The 18,133-nt window shown below is 36.5% G+C and overlaps 1 protein-coding gene across 1 annotated transcript in view; it reads right to left on the bottom strand.

The window, feature by feature from the left end:
• LOC114654317 (sushi, von Willebrand factor type A, EGF and pentraxin domain-containing protein 1) overlaps positions 1-18,133 on the bottom strand; it is a 328,570-nt gene that overhangs the window by 194,481 nt on the left and 115,956 nt on the right. Inside the window, 8 exon segments of the mRNA XM_028804783.2 lie at positions 770-877; positions 4,464-4,554; positions 4,556-4,594; positions 5,738-5,806; positions 5,808-5,857; positions 6,045-6,242; positions 8,638-8,689; positions 8,691-8,818. Of these exon segments, the coding sequence (XP_028660616.2) occupies positions 770-877; positions 4,464-4,554; positions 4,556-4,594; positions 5,738-5,806; positions 5,808-5,857; positions 6,045-6,242; positions 8,638-8,689; positions 8,691-8,818 (735 nt within the window).

Below are 18,133 nucleotides of genomic sequence, written 5' to 3'. Positions count from 1 at the left end.
TGGGGAAAAAGTCAAATTTATACATTTAAAATTAAATCTACTACACAATAAAGTGTACAGACAGTGGAGGAATCTGAATACTTTCTGAATCCACTATATGTAAGAACCTGTAAGCCAACAGGTAAACAGTTTTTTACAAATTTCACTGCAGTATAGTGGCATACATTTAAACTTGGTATACTTTGGCAACATTGCATTTCATATTGTGCTATTCAACACTGTAATTATTTTTATTATAACATAATACATGTGTTTGCTTTGTGACACGATTCAGGGCAAATTAATGAATTATATTTTGGACATTATTTATATGACTCCTTGTGAATATTTTTGATATTAATGCAGCTTAAGAAAGGTTATATTTTTGAGGGGTAATTTTAAACCTGCATATTTCAAACTCAAATTCATTTGTAAGATTGTATAAATGACATTTTAGATTAGTAAACCATGGAGTAAATCAGTCTCTTATGACACTATCCTTTAGACTGACAATATTTTGAAATGCCAGCCAATAAGAACAATTTTACAGTAAAACCCAGGGTGTGGCACACAGTAAAGGCAATATGTCATAATGCAAGTAGTAATAAAGCCACAGCAGACACCACGTCATTGAGGAAAATTATAAGATAGGGTGAAAATTTGGTTAACCTACTGGAAGAGAAACCACTGTCTTCTAAAATAACACCCACATTCTGTAAGCATATGAACTTATTTTAGTACTTTGTTTTCATCACCCAGCATTCCATTTGTCAAAACTCAAACTTTATACCCGAATTATCAGAGAACTGTGGCTCCTCCCACTGGACGCTGACTTCACGTTCCACAGTCTGGAGTGGGGGAGGTGATCTGCATTTGTCAATCACAGGTGGTTCGGCATCTGAAAATAAATTAATTTATGTTACTCAAGTTCAGGTCTTACTGAATTGCTTTCATCATCCGACACAGTCATTTTCCAACCCGCTATATCCTACACACAGGGTCACGGGGCTCTGCTGGAGCCAGTCCCAGCCAACACAGGGCACAAGGCAGGAACAAATCCCAGGCAGGGTGCTAGCCCACCACAGGGCACACACACGCACACCAAGCACAATTTAGGATCGCCAATGCACCTAACCTGCATGTCTTAAAACTGTGGGAGGAAACCCATGCAGACACGGGAAGAACATGCAAACTCCACGCAGGGAGGACCCAGGAAGCGAACCCAGGTCTCCTTATTGCGAGGCAGCAGCGTTACCACTGTGCCGCCATGCTGCTCAAACTACCATAGAGAGGACAATTTATTTAAAGACCATTAGTGGTGGATAAAGTCACCCAGAGTTGCAATATAAATGAGTATTTTACTGGGGCGCAAATGGTGTCTTGTAGCACATCCATCCAAGCATTATGCAAACCACTACTCTTAGGCTTGAGGTGGACTGTAGTTAGCTTCTTGGAAGGTCCCCTACCCCACTGAATAAAAGGAAGTTTAAATTTTACAATTATAAGTCAATCTATGTCATCTGCTTTGAACTGTAAATAGGTGAACTGAAGCATTGGTTGAATGTAGTTTTTTTGAGTTACAGTTACAGTTAGATACTTTTTTGAAAGATGCAGGCAGGCAATAAGTGTTCCACCTCTCACATCTTTTCTTACTACAGAATGTTTATAATAGTATCTCCATTATGGTATTTGCACTTTGTGTTCTTTGAATGGCTTTAACTTTCTGCCTACCAGGCTTTTGAAAGATACCAGAAAGGTGTTTGCTCCCTGCCATGTATCTTTTCACAACAGAAAGTTAAATGTTATTTTATTGTGGACCATATTTTCATCAATTTATTGGTTTACTGTTTGCGGGCAGTTCCAACCAATAACTAGAAACTTATGCCCAGGGCCAACATTATGTAGAGGCTTGTATGATTGGTGACAGGATAACATAAACATATTGGTGCACAGCCCAACTGCCACTAGTAAGTGACAGAGGTTACCGTAGGTAATGGCATCCCACATGAAAACATTGTGTATTATGGCGGTGTACAAAGCCACAAGGCATTGGGAATACTTTGTTGTTCACATTGTTTCTGTTGTGATTTGGCTTACTTTGTAAACCACAAGAACTCTGGACTGGCGCTGTATCAGTCAGGTGAAGTTCTGATAAGCACAGGTACCTAACAACAGCCACGCAACATGTGACAAGCTTTGTAGAGAAGATATTATGTCTTGTGTACAAGATCTAACAGATCAATTGTCATTGAGAGTGTTGTCTCATAACATTAAGATGTATCCCGATATGTCAAAAAGAAACTGTGCATAAAAAAGGACATATGTGTGCATATGAGAGGACAGAATACATTTATAGAGCTGACCCTGATGGAACACAGGCCCATCACCTTGCTACCAAAACCTTATACACAAAGTAATTTGTAATCCATTTATATGGATTATGCACATAGGCTGAGATTGCAATATTTGTAAGTTACACAAAAGTAGTCATGTCAGAAGAGAAGAGTGGGTTAAAATATATATTCTTTATCAGTTTTGCTTTTATTGAGACCCTACACCCACTCATTTGTTATGGTCACATTTGGGAGTTTTGCAGACTAGAAAAAGAACAGGAGGGATGAAGCTAACTGATATTGTAAAGCATTTGGGTTTAGCTGTGAATAAATAAGCTTCAGGTCATCAATTCTCAGAGAAGGCATTAAAGACACAAACTTACTCATTACAGGTTAATGAAAGGTCATCTGAAATTCCTCCTAACAATATGTCTTTGACCTACACTACTGGTGAAACGTTTTATAACACCTGACGTTTTTCCAGTTAATTTTCAAATTAAATCAGTTGAAATGCAACAAATGACCTAAAATGGTGAAAAGGTAAGTAGTATAATGCCAGAGGTTTAAATGTAAAGTTTAGGCTGGCAAAAACTGATAAAAAGAAATATTAGAATATTACAAATCAGCCTTCTTCAGGGAACAAGTAATAGGTTACAACCTACAGAGGTCTCTGCAACAATTAAAGTTAGTTAAGCCTTGCAAGATGAAGCAAAACAATTTTCACAGGTGTCCCAACTTCTTCTGATTACTTAAAAACCCTGTTTTCTGTACAATGCATGTATTCTGTATGTTGCAAAAGTCATATCATTACTGTGCATCAACCAACAAATTCATGTAAAAAAAGAAGAAAATATAAAAAGTAAAATGCGTCATGTTATGGATTTGCGAAAAAGTTGCTTTAACGCATTGTATCAAGTATTTGTTTTTCAAAATGTTATGTAAACAGCCACTCATTTTTCTCAAACATATTTTTATAATTTCATGCATAAAAGAATCCATATTAATGCGGTTCACCACTTTAAGTGTGAGGTCTATAATTGTGCGTCTCTTTATTCATGAGAAAAGATCAACCAATCACAGTCATGTTTACAGTCTTATTACAAACCTGAAATGCTAGAACTGTTTCGACTGTTAATGAAATCAGTCATGAGAACTTCTATTTTAGAGGTAATAGTAGTATCATCATGTGTATAGAGCACCGTGAAATTTTTACTTGCTTGTCCCCAACCAACCTGCAACACATCGCCACACTCCAGTGCCAAGATAAACAATTTTATAATAAAATACAGAATGTAGTCAATATTTTACCATGACCATAAATGTTTAAAATATAACTTGTATCAAATTCAAATTTTGGAAATTTCCATTTAAACTGTTTTTCATGATTACAATGTAGAAAGGTAATCTTCAGGAAAATGTTATGAATCAATTAATTGAGAATAAAATGTTTGATTTTTTGAAATTCCCAACCACCATGGAAGAGGCCACCAAATCCCAGAGAGAAGACTTGAAATGTCTACCCACATACATCTTTAGTCTCTTATGATTAGTAGAACATTTTACTGTATTCACTTTCTGTCACAAAAACACTGATTTCAATTTTGCTGTTTATAAATTTTGTCCATGGAACATGTGTGTGTTGCCAACAAAAGTAATCAGAGTATGAAGGAAGCCGCATGACCTCTGAGTGAGCCAGATTTATTTTTATTACAAGGCTGCCATTATACCAGTGGCACTGAAAAGAATGCAAAAAGCAATGAAAATGTGTATGCCAGTTAAAAACACACACACATGCTTCTAAACTCAATCATACCAGCCCAATTTCAAAAGGCCAATTAACCTAAAATACACATTTTTGGCACATGTTGTGGAAACTGAATACCTGGAGTAAAAACAAACAGAAAGTTACAAAAATGGTTAATTCATAAGAGTTTAGCCTTTTATATGTATGTAAATGAAGGTATAAATTGCTTAAAGAAGCTGTCTTGATTAGCGGTTAGAAAAAGAATAAAGGCAGCTCTTAACAAGCTTAAAAATTAGATCGAGCTCATGCATCTTATCAAAGTTTTGATACATACCCATTCTTTTTTTTAGTTGAGTTTTAGAAAAAGACATGCTAATCCTAAATGTAAAAACAAAACATGAGCTTACCAACCACTTTCACCTTAAAAGAGCAGTTAGCACGGTTTCCTGACCGATCAGTAGCAGTATACGTTATCCGAATTTCTCCAATGGGAAAAGTTGTGGGGTGGGATGAAAGCTGGTGTCACTTGAATAGATACCTTATGAGATAAAAGGACCAATTTATAAACTGAAATACCAGTGTATCTATGTAGACACCGTGACTTGCTGGTTTTTGGATTCAACCTATTTTTAAGTAAAGAGTCAATTTCCAACAATGTTTTTTCTACTCTCAGTCTGGAAAAATCAGAGGTAAACTGGTATTTATAATTTACTTTTGTAATTTGTGTATTTTAATTTGCAATTCACCAAGGAGTATAGCTGTTTCTTCTCTCGTTGGCTTTCATTTGAAGCATTGAAAAGATAAATGTGGTGCAGCAGTCTAAGACAGGGCACAATTACAGTACATTAATTGACCTAACTGAGTTTTTGCATCATTGTATAAAACAGTTACTTACTACCTGTCACATTTCTTAAATCAATATAAAAAAGGCATATAATTCTATGCATTTCTTGTATTGTTAACGTAGAGTAGAAAGAAGATGAAAAATTAAAAACAGCACTTAAAAGTAGGAAGTTAGCAGGGGAAAAACTCTGCAACAACAGCAGTTTCCACCGCTGCATATGAGGTGTGCTTATTTACATGATTACAACTTCTGCAACTTTTTAATTTTCCTTCCATCCAACTGTGACAGCTGTTAATTTTCTTAGCAACCACAACACAGAATGGTGCACACAAAAGGAACCAGAAGAAGTACCTGATACTGTAAAACTGCAACGCTAATCACTGCATCGCTGCGCCACCCCGTGTGGGTCATGCATTTTCATAATTGCAAGTAAGTTGGCAAACAAACTTATCCTGCCACTCTATCTCTATTTTTAAGCAGTTTCATCAAAAGATTCCTTGCTTCGCTATTTCTCCTCTTAGTAGTACACTAGTTGGTGTACAACAGGCGGTGACACTGCAGTTATAATATATTTTTCAATCTCATGAGATCACAACAATGACTTGTTTTAGAAAGGAGAATATAATTACTTGTGACCTTATCTAAGTAAAATCAGCCTAAGTATTGCCATTATATGTATGAATGTTATAATACAAACTGAACATTAACTTGAAATGAATACCTATATAAATGTCAGTAAACAAGGTATGACTGACACAAGTTTTTCAGCACAAAATAATAATAATTAATAATCATCATAATCATCATCATCATCATTATCATCATTCTTGTCTCCACCTGTTCATTAGAATTATCTTTTCCATGGGGGACGATCCAGCTAATATTGGCTATGTTTTGATGTTCCATTGGTTTCTGTTACAATATCCTTTGGGCAAGTCATTTGAGGTGGTTCTGAATCTGTATTACCAAGAGATACATATTATAGACATGGTAGTGCAATGGTTGGAAAATCTGTCTTAATGAGATTTTTCACAAGACTACTAATTTCTGTTAGAAATTATTATATTATCAGTGAAAATTTACTTTTTAAGGTACATAATTCCATTGAACAATTGAAGTTTAATACAAAATGTTACTTTCATACCTCTACAAGTCCCTTTTTTAATACTGGTGTTCCATTTCCCCGAGCTGAGGCACTGTATTTTGTCTGCTATGCCTGAATTTGTATAACCAGGTTTACAGCGGAGAAAACACTCTGTTCCGACTTTTACAGGTTCCTCCCCACAAGAAGACGGCATGAAAACATACGTTTTAGAATGTTCTAGTGCAGGGCATTGGGTTTCTGTAAATAAATTTAACATATAATTTCACAAAAATAAATCACAAAAGAATGACATTCATCTTACAATATGAATAAATAAATTATCTTTCCCAAAACCTTTCAAAATAATCTTGCTCTATTTAAAGCTGTGCAAGGACATAAACGGTCCTATGCAATGTTCTCGATTGATGATTATATTAATTCTACTTCACAAGTGAGGGTGGTCATGAATCAATTTAAAAGATCTATGATCAATGATCTTATTTTGAGGTTGCAGACTCTTGAACATCTAATTCAGAATAAGGCTTTTTATTATCTTATTTTTATTTCAAAACAATCATGTTAAAAGAACTCAACTCTAATTATGGCAATGAAAGAAAAATTAAACTGGATTCATGAAAAATCCATATGAAAAATGTCTTTCTTTTATGTATTGAGCCAGAAAAAAGGCTGCTATTTCAGACAATAACCTGTATACATTCCCAGCGTACACTTGGTCAGATAATCAAAGGTAACGACACCCATTTTAAGCAGCAGGGATGCTGTTGGAGCAGATCTATATTACTCAAGATCCAAGACCAAATACAAATGTTCCCAAAGACACTAGAGGGTAGTATGTTGTAGCCTTAAATGGGTACTTGGGTGGAAAGCCTCTGGGTTTTCCTCAGTACAACTCTACAATGGTGAGAATAGGTAGGAAAGCCTGGAGCCACCAGGGGGAGCCTCAAACTGGACAACACTAGGGCTTTGGATGGCTACTTAAATTGGAAATACTAAGGGACCCGGGCTTTAAAGCCCCTTGAAGGTGCTCTGTGCTATCAGACATAGCTAACGGAAAAATTAGTGATGATCAATTAGCATCCTAAATTTGATGCAGTAAAGATTTCCTCTCTGATCTGTGCTCAACCAAATCAGAGACCATAGGTTCCTCTGTCTGTCATGAGAGTTACTAAGTATCTCGGCTGTTCAATGCACAGAGTGTTTGCATTTGTCACTATGCATCTAGCTGTGCGATTTAACAAAATACAATAATATTACTTTTTACATTTTGTTACAAGAAAACAACTTGTTTGATTTTTTATTATTATAGCATGATGTTTACTAGCTTTCATGAGGTCAGATTTTCAGAAAGACTTTGCCATGATCTGAGAAAAAAAAAGATATTCATATAAAACAATAACTGTGACCTGGTATGATTCTTAAAAAATACAGAAATGCTTTTGAAAAAGTTTAGCTTAATCACTTCAGGAAATATATAAAACAATATTCAGTAGTAAAATTAAACTTTAGATGCAAAGAATTAAAAACAACATCTCTGATGACCTCAAAACCTAACTGACCAAATAAATGAGAGAGAAAAGAGTAATGAAGATTATAATTTTAATCAACTAAACTCATTAATTACATTTGAAGACTATTTTCCTAACCATTTGGCATGACAAAAGGTTTTTTATGAGTTCTGGATCCATTTAATATCATTGAACAAGTAAAGAATGATCTTGTCAACAACTGAAGAAGAAATGTTCCTATCATTTTTGCTATGATGTTATGTTAAAATATTTGAAGAATAGCTTACTTCTTTATAAATGCATGGTAAAAAAATTATACTGAATGAGATATTTTAAATGGATAAGCATTTAAGATTCTACTCCAGTTTGATTCTATATGCTTATGTGAAAGTAAAGTAAATACCAACATAGGCAAAATATGACACCTACACTAAGGCTATCTTTAACAAACCTTACACCAAACACTGATCATTTGTGTCACACGATGGCAGCACATTCGTCTTATTTACTTCTGTCATGACAGAAACATGAAACAGTTTGTATTTTTATATCTCTTTGCATAAATATATACTTTATATGCATACATTTATACATGTTTTCTTAATTTACATCTTTTTCACATAACTAATTATTTCATAATTTCCTTTTTGCTTCCATTTACTTTTTAAATTTTCATAGGGGTTCCACAGATCAATTTTTTAACTAGGGCTCCACAGTCCCAAACAGTTTAAGAAACACTGCCGGTAGGGTATCGACCAAAGAGTTGGTTTTGCATTGTGTCAGTTTTTCACCAATTTCTGAAGTGTCCATTTGGCAGGAGCATTGGCAGCAGGGCAATCCCTCATTTGCCAGTTTGCAAGAGCCTGTATTAACATACACCTCCACATTCCACATACAGATTAGACATGTAGGTAACTGACATGAAAACAAAATGTGCATGTGGAGTTACCACTAGATTCACTTGTCTAAGTTTACTGATGCAAAAAACAGAACAGGGCACCTTACTATGCACGTGGCTGTTTTTTTTTGTGCAATACCTTGTATACGGTGTGTATGTCAAACTATCAAATATCAGTAATAGCAGTACAATTATGTGATAGAAGAATACATGACTGAAACAAACATACCAAGACACTGTGGTGGTGGACCATCCCACTGAGAATTCACTTGGCATGTTAGCCTTTGTCGGCCCCCTCAGTTGATAACCATCCTCACAGTTCACTTGACATACAGTCCTATAAGAAACGTCTCTGGTTGTACAGTTGATGTGGCCATGCTTGGGTTCAATAATTCTTGGGCATAACCGAGCTATAGTAAGAAAAACATGAAATGCAACCTCAACTTACAAATGATAAAATGCATTTATATTCCTATTATTTGTCAAAATTATCAACACTCTGTTAAAAGATGTGTAATGCAGAAGAGCAGTTTCTGATGACCAGATTTTTATAAGCCAGTTTCACAATGTGGAGACAGCTTGAACTACTTGCAAGTATAAACACTACACATACACAAATTACCTGCTAGACTATGACCTTTGCCATGTTGAGTACAGTTGGCATACAAAAAAAGACTAAACTGAACTGAACTGGCTTACCTTTTAATAACAACTAGATGGTACTAAAATGTCAATCGACTACACAATATGCTTCATAACAACATACTGTATATTTAGCTGATAGCTTTATCTAAGGCCACATACAATATCACAAAACATTAAAACTATTTACAATTATTTGTTTTACAGTGGAGGAAAATATGTTGAACAACTTGTAGTCACAGGGTGAGGCAAGAGCAGGAACTGATTCAGTCACTTTATGGGTTTAGTGCCCTTGACATTACACCATACTGTCTGCTTCAAGCTGGGACAGAATGAAAAAAACGCATAATTTTTAGCTGAACATAACAGTATATTCATATTCAAATAGGATCAGACTGACAAGAAGTGTTCTCGGTAATTTCTGTTTATACATAATGAAAGCTAGTTTCAAAACTGACCATTCAATGATTACATTAACTAAGCAAATTATTACAAACACATGTACACCTGCTTATGCATGCAATCAGCCAGTCATATGGCAGCAGTGCAATGCATTTTAGGATTAAGGAGTGTCATGTTTAAAGAGAAGAATTCTTGTGTGATCAATTATCTTGTGTTTTTTATTTGTAATTAATTCAGAAATGTTTTTCACTTTGACATTAAAGACTCTTATTCTGGTGATCGCTGTCAAAAAGACAATTAAATTCACTGTGATGCAATGTTGTATAACAGTGTTTCCCAATCTTTTTTTTGTGGTTCACTTTTTGTAACCAAAACCATCCAAAGCACACTACTCTTTTACTAACCACAAACTAATTAAAAACTCAACTGCTCAACTGTCCAAAGAGTTGGGACTAATGGTCTGCCTCAGAGGCAGCTTGTATGCCCACTATCCACCAGCCCTGTGAAACTCACTGTTGACCACACACCCAGGCAGATGGATTCTAGCAGCCAAGAGACACGTCTGGAGTGTTCCAAGTGCTGTGTCTTCAGAATAGCGATCGCAAAGCTGCTTTTATGCCAGCTTCAGGTAGTCCTGTTCTCCTCAGACAGGTCTCAATCACCTGTGGATATTGTCCCTCTCAGGTTCAAATCCAGATGTGCTACACTATTATTTCTTCAGCACACCTGGGTAGGTCTCATGGCACACTACTGTGACATGGACACTAGCTGAAAAACATTATTGCATAACAATTAAATGTAAAAACTTCTAATGGGGTGAATACTTTTTATAGGCACTGTTGCAGTGAGTCGGCAGCATGGCGCACAAGTATAGGAAACTAACACTCATTTTTTGGGATTACAGCACATTAATAGCCCATGTGACAATCATAAGATTCAGCTTATATACTGATTGATTGTTACAGACATAAATATGACACATTTCTATCATGTGTAATTTAAACCTTGAGGAATCCCCCTAACACCTAAGTCATGCATTTATAATCATCATAGTAACAACTTACCAATATTATATATACAGTACTAAGTTTTAGGCAGGTGTGAAAAAATGCTGTAAACAAAGAATGCTTTCAGAAATATACATAATGACTGTTTATTGTTATCAATTTACAAAATGCAAAGTGAGCGAACAAAAGAAAAATCTAAATCAAATCAATATTTGGTGTTACTACCTTTTGCCTTCAAACCAGCATCAATTCTTATAGGTACACTTGAACAAAGTCAGGGATTTTGTAGGATTATAGTCAGGTGTATGATCAACCAATTATACCAAACAGGTGCTAATGATCATCAATGTCAGTGCCATCAACTGAGAACTGGCAGAAACCAGTGGGACCCAGGTACACCCATCTACTGTCCGGAGAAGTCTGGCCAGAAGTGGTCTTCATGGAAGAGTTGCAGCCAAAAAGCCATACCTCTGACATGGAAACAAGGCCAAGCGACTCAAGTATGCATGAAAACATAGGAACTGGGGGTGCAGAAAAATGGCAGCAGGTGCTCTGGACTGATGAGTCAAAATTTGAAATATATGGCTGTAGCAGAAGGCAGTTTGTTCGTCGAAGGGCTGGAGAGCAGTACAGTAATGAGTGTCTGCAGGCAAAAGTGAAGCATGGTGGAGGTTCCTTGAATGTTTGGGGCTACATTTCTGCAAATGGAGTTGGAGATTTGGTCAGGATTAATGGTGTTCTCAATGCTGAGAAATACAGGCAGATACTTATCATCATGCAATACCATCAGGGAGGCATATGATTGGCCCCAAATTTTATTCTGCATCAGGACAACGACCCCAAACATACAAAGTCATTAAGAACTATCTTCAGTGTAAAGAAGAACAAGAAGTCCTGGAAGTGATGGTATGGCCCCCACAGAGCCCTGATCTCAACATCATCGAGTGTGTCTGGGATTACATGAAGAGACAAAAGGATGTGAGGAAGTCTACATCCACAGAAGATCTGTGGTTAGTTCTCCAAGATGTTTGGAACAACCTACCAGCCGAGTTCCTTCAAAAACTGTATGCAAGTGTACCTAGAAGAATTGATGCTGTTTTGAAGGCAAAGGGTGGTCACACCAAATATTGATTTGATTTAGATTTCTCTTTTGTTCATTCACTGCATTTTGTTGATTGATGAATATAAATGATTAACACTTCCATTTTTGAAAGCATTCTTTGTTTACAGCATTTTTTCACACCTGCCTAAAACTTTTGCACAGTACTGTATGCTTATACAGGTCAAATTCCGTTACAACAAATATAGTTACGATGAAATTTTCATTACAACAAAGTATTGTTACAGTCCCGACAGTTTCCCCATAAGACAGAGTCTATAAAAATCGTGTTACTATGAAATACATTCAGTAGATACTTTCATTACAACGAAGTGACCTTGAAGTGCCTGAATTATTCATCCACAAAACAGTTAGTTCTGTGGTCGCAGCTCAGTTGTGCACAACGATCCCTGAACAGAAACATTCTGTTGTTTGTTTTCTGTGGTTTTCAGTGACACCTTTTGCTTATTGCTCTTCACCATTTGATAAACATCCATTGGATTTTAACTCATTGTCACCCTCCTATAGAAATGGCAGACACGAAAAAACGACAACAGCTCACATTAGAAAAAAAAATGCATTTTTGCAGCTTTCGATTCCGGCAAAAAGAAAAAAAGACGTTGCTGGTAAATTCGAAATTTCACCATTGACACTCGTCAACTTTCTTGAAAGACCGAGCAAAAATAGAAGAAAAATCTCAAGTTGCACACCTTGGGCCTCAGCGCAAACGTATGCGAAGTGCTGCATTTGAAGACGTTGAAAAAGCAGTTTTTATGTGGTTCAGTGATGCTCGTTCAAGAAACATTCCTATTAGTGGGCCACTCATTCAAGAAAAATCAGTCACTGTTGTGAGGTTTCTAAACTCTTTTGGGACCTCCCCCAATGGGACGACACGCCAAAGACCGTCCCGAATCACGATCACCACGTCTGTGGAAGACTGTTTATCCGTTTATTCTCAGAGTACTGCAGCGGCTTGCTGCCTAAGCATCTCCAAAAAGGTCTCGATGGGTGATCATTCTCACTCTGAAAGGGTATTATTGTAAGGAGTTCCGGACAAAAATTCTTGTCAGCATAAACAGGAGAAGATGAAAATTAACGTGAAAGAAGCTATTGAAATGATTGCAAACACCTGGACGCAAGTTAAAGAAAGCACTACAACGACAAATTCAGAATCTCATTACTATGAAATTTTCATTACAACAAAATATTTTTTAGGTCCTTGGTACTTCGTTGTAACGGAATTTGACCCACACTGGGTGTACCGGGGGAGTAAATGTGACCAGAACATTACCTACCCCGGAACAATAAATGGCAGCCCCCCTGGGTTGCAGCGGTGCCTCGGACACCCGCAGGGCTTCATGGGAGTTGGAGTTTGGTACAGTCCTGTTGGGATCCACAGGTGCCGCCAGGGGGTGCTACAATTACTGCAGGAGAGCAGTTCTGCTGCTACACCTGAAAGTGCTGCCGGAAATACATCATCAGATACATGGAGCACTTCCGGGGTGCCCTATATAAATGGCCAGCAGACACTGCTCCGGAAGAGGAGGACAAAGCTTGCTGAGGAGGAGTAGAGGAGAAATAGAGAAAGGACTAAGAGATAAAAGTAAAGAAGAAAGAAACATGAGAGAAATGGAAAGGAAAATGTGTGTTTGGGCTGTTGGACACTGTAAATAAATAAAGTCACTCAACAGGAATTCACTTAATGAATTGAAGATACTTTGTTGTTTATTGAAAACTAAATTCATTCATTTTCATTCTGGTATTTCTGGTGAGGATCATGCTAGCAAAATGCTGAGCTGGGCTGCCCATTCCAAGCAACATTTCCAGTTTTTCTTGAGGAATTTAATGATGTTCCTAGGCAAGTCAAGAAGCATACTGTAACCCCATCATTGTCTTCTCCCAGTGGGTACACTCATTGTGGAAGATTCCCAGGAGGCATCCTAACTACATATCAAAAACACCTCAAATTGCTTCTCTCACTCTGGAGAAACAATGGTTTCACTTAGTGGTTACTATCACAGACAACGACTGTAGCAACCCTTTACATGAACCTTATTTTTGCAGCTTGAACATGCATACTTGTTCTTCCAGTCATTACCCCAAGATCTTAGCCATAAGCTTAGGATGTTGGTTGTCTGGTAAACTGAAAGCTTCTTTTATAAAAATGCTCTCGTTTTACTATCATAGTCTGGCACAATACCTGAAAAAACCCTGTCTTTTGCAGCAATGAATTCCTTAATCTCACCTCTGTCCTTAACTGTGAAAAAGACAGTAAGGTATCTGAAGTCTTTTAAATAGGGTACCTACTCATTCCTTACCTTCCGAAAACAAAGCACTCCTATTCAGAACAGGCCCATCGCCTCTGCTTTGGAGGTGCTGATTCTTATCCCAATTAGACAATGCTCCTGCATATCTCAGTTTAATGGCAGATCTATACCATCTGTGAACAGCATATATTCATTCTTTAAGTTCTGAAACTGAATACTTTACAATCTTTGATATTCTTTCCATGAAAATCATGAACATTAGAGGAGATGTGACACTATCTTGACAGAACTGGTTGGCCACATTTAACAGACTTGACATGAGGGTCAGTATAAGAATATGACTCCAGTTCTACCAACAAATGCACCAAAATGGCTTACAACAGCAGCTTGAAACACTAGACACCGCAAGGTACACATTTGTAAACTTTTTCCAGCACCACAAAGCAACTGCAAATTCACATGACCCTTCAAACAACTGTGCAGAAGACAATGGCATGATCCACTGTTCCAGCCAAGACAAAATACAATTCACTACACCTTTTTGCAATAAAATGTTTATTCCTTATTCTTCAATTGAATACAGCATAACCTACACTACATATCTACAAATGGTGCCAGAATTGATATGGTCTGTAGACAAAGATGTTTTGGCACCAATGCACTTTCTGTGTTAATTATTCAATGTATGAAAATTGAATTGATAACACAGCTCAGTCAAAATTATAATCAATGCAACATGTCAAACAGAGAGTAAAAATATATTAAATCAAATTATGCAACCCTTACCCACTATGAAGAACTATTTGAGCACAAAAGACCCATTCTAGAACAGCTTCTCCTATAAATTAAAACAGCACAGGACAAACAGAAACAAAAGCAGGATTCTGGTAGACTTATTTTAGAATTAACTGATGTTTGGCAAATTCTGAAAAAAATCAGCACTGTTCTTCAGATAGAATTTTTTTCTTCCTCTTGTTTTAGTTAATTTAAGAAGTCGATTTCCATTCCGTTATGGAGTATGCATTAGGATGCATCCTGTTAAGAAAAGAACAGTTGATGCTCTAATAATGTAGTATGTAGTAAGTCTGATGGGCACATCTTAAGGTTTAATTGGAGGTTTTGTTCTATAAAGATTCTGATTCATTCATATTTACTTTTAGTTTTGCTTTGACAATGTTAATATTTTTTCATGTTATACTGCAAACCCATTTTACTTTTCATGGATGCACCACTTTGCAGCCATTTTATACATAGTTGCTAACACATTACTATGCTAGTAAGACCAAAAGTGCATGATATGTGATGTTATTGTTGTGACAGTATAAGGGTCTGTGTCATGCACTTGCAGGTTGTCCAAGATTGAATATTCCGATAAAACCTTGCATATGCTTTTTGTTATATTCTTCTGGTTTCTTCATTCTGGATTTGGTGTTTAGTATTTGTTTCAACTTTTTACCTTGACATTTCAATTTTCATTCTATCTCCTGGTTCCTTCTTTTTCTGCCCTTGTTGCTTGTCATATTCATTAATTCTCTGGCAGAACTTTGACAAGCACTATTTCTATTTTGAATTAAGAAAGCTAGACTTGAAGGTCAAGCTTGCAAGAGTGTACTTCACACTCCTGACACTATGCATCCAGATATAAGTGAATACCTAAACCAACACATCACACACCAAAGTGACTAGTATTTAATTTACCTGACATCACCATGTTGCAGTTATCTTGCATCCCTGTACTTCCCATGAAGGTAATCAAGGCAGTGATTTTGGAAATAAGGGACCAGGAGCTTCATTTACAAAGCTTGCATATGCACATTTCAAGGCTCTTTCTGTGTGCAAAACGTTAGGATTAATAAAGTAAAACTTAATGAAAGAACATGTTCTCACACATGTGCGCATGGGGGGCAGTTTACAGGCTCAAACAGTATTATTCATCAGCCAGACCAGAGGTTGGCACTCTCATAGCCAATGAAGTTCTGCAGCCTCATGATTGTATATGCATGAGGCTGATTAACACGCACCATATATGGATGTTTCAGGGCAGCGTTTGAGGAGCAAATATGCACATTTACAAGGTTAATGTCATTTATAAAGGGTAAATTGCATAGAAATGCGCATACACCATGTTTTATAAATCTGATTTTTCTTTTTTGGCATACGCATTTTCTTCTTTTTTTGATGTGAACATATTTTAACACTTGAATCCATAAAGTTTTATAAATGAGGCTCCAGGAGATGAACAGTAATAAATAAAGAAGCTAAAAACATATAACTGGAAAACCAAAACCAAAACTGTAAGTCAAAAAAACACAAAGCTAATAATTATTAACCAGAACTTCCAAAATAACAAAGGGAAAGACCACTGGACAGTTTGGGTGAATCCACTCACACCAGAACCTTAGAAGACAATCATGATCTATGTCATAGCAACAGAATTCACAAAATGTTGATGCCCAACCAAAAACAAAATGGCATTGCAGGAAAATGTGAAGTAAAACAAAACGAATAATAAATGACAAAAGTGGATTCTGTAGCATGAAAAAAACGCTACATGAGTGTTAAATATTACAAATGGTGCAAAAATATACATGGAGCAAAAATTCCCAAAACAAACCATTTAAGAAAAATATATGAGGTATCCAGTGTCACACATGTGCAGCCACAGGGACCAAAAGAAGGAAATTCCATACCCGGCCAGGTGATGGCAGGGTGCACTCAACCCTCTTATTTTGTCCCCACAGACCAGACACAGGAAATTCTGCCTGAGTACGACTTCTACCTCAGCTCTTAAGACATCACTTCCTGTCCCAGTCCCGAGGATCACATCACTTCCTTAAACCTCCCTATAAAACCCAACATACTTCGTCCATTGAGCAATTTGGTTTTGTACTCACTTCTGTACACTATTGTGCTGAAAACTTTGCCATTTGCAGCCAAGGTCAAGTACACAGGTGGCTGCCCCAAACCTTTGTCTTGTGTCAAAGCTCATCATTTGACACCAGGCAAACAAAACAAGGTATTAGTAATACATAACAGCAAAGACTCTGAACCCAAACTGACCAAGGGGCACACCTACTCTGATGCTTTCTGCTGCCCATGGATTCAATTATTCAACAAGTGTTCCAGTATATTTAATGTGTAATTAAACATCAATTTGTGAAACCACACTTATCCAGAAAATATAAAGTAGTGTTCATGTTTCAAACCCAGCAAGGATTCACCACACTTACGGAATCCAGTTATACACAAAAATAATGCATTTTTAACTCGTGAGAGCAAAGAAATTGTTAGATATCAGAGGGGAGGTAGTGTAGATGACAGATTGGATGCATTTCAGCCAGCAATGACAAAACAGTCAACATTTAAAAGACATAAATATTTGCTATCTAACTTTAACCCTTTATACAACTTCACCTGAGTACTTCAATTAGTATAAAATAAAGCAATAGACAAGTGGAAATGAAAATGTTCAAGGCATTAAGAACCTCAGATGTAGAGCCAAGAAATGAACAAAATATAGCAAAAGGGCGAATGAGTGTTGAATGGAGCAGTCTCTAAACATCAGTATGAAAGCACAGCAGACATTGGTCAACCTGGAAACCAAGATATCGATCGAACTTGTAAAATAATTCCAGTATTCAACAGCTATAACTAAGCATACATTTTGTTTTTGTTGTTAGTGGGAAAGAATAAAAGCCATTACTGGACAAACTCCCACGTTACATCTTAACTACAGTTTACGACAAGGCATTTGGGAGACTTGAAAACATTTGTAGGTGTCATGGAACCAGTATTCACCTCTTTGACCTCAATAATAAGTTATATGGTAAGTCTAAACCTGGTAGAGATTTGTCTTAAAAACTACTGGCTGTAAATTATCCTAAAGTTATGTCACTGAAATGTTGACTTAGTGGTGGGGGGGGTGAATATTCGGGAACCAATTATTTTCTTACTTTTATTTATAATACATTTTGGAGGGTAATTAGATTGTTTTTCACTTTGATTTTATTAAGTCAGTTACATACATAGATTAAATATCATAACACATAAAACATGAAATAAACTATAGTGGGTGAATATTCTTTATAGCCATTGTAAATTTATTTCTGTGTAGAGCTGATGATGCACCTCCAAAAAAATAAACTCTTAGAGAGCACTGAAGTGACCTTTATATTTGAGAGATTCAATAATGGAGGACTCACTCATGACACATCTGAAAACTTTTAAGAAGGCTTATTATTTATGTTCTTCCTGTGAAACATTCAAAAGACAGTCCCCCACCACAAATCATATGGGCATAAGGGTGTG

The sequence above is a fragment of the Erpetoichthys calabaricus genome, chromosome 7 (assembly GCF_900747795.2).
Source record: "Erpetoichthys calabaricus chromosome 7, fErpCal1.3, whole genome shotgun sequence".
In the NCBI taxonomy this organism is placed as follows: Eukaryota; Metazoa; Chordata; class Cladistia; order Polypteriformes; family Polypteridae; genus Erpetoichthys; species Erpetoichthys calabaricus.
The sequence above is the reverse complement of the archived record's forward strand: the minus strand, read 5'-3'. Positions and strand labels throughout refer to the sequence as shown.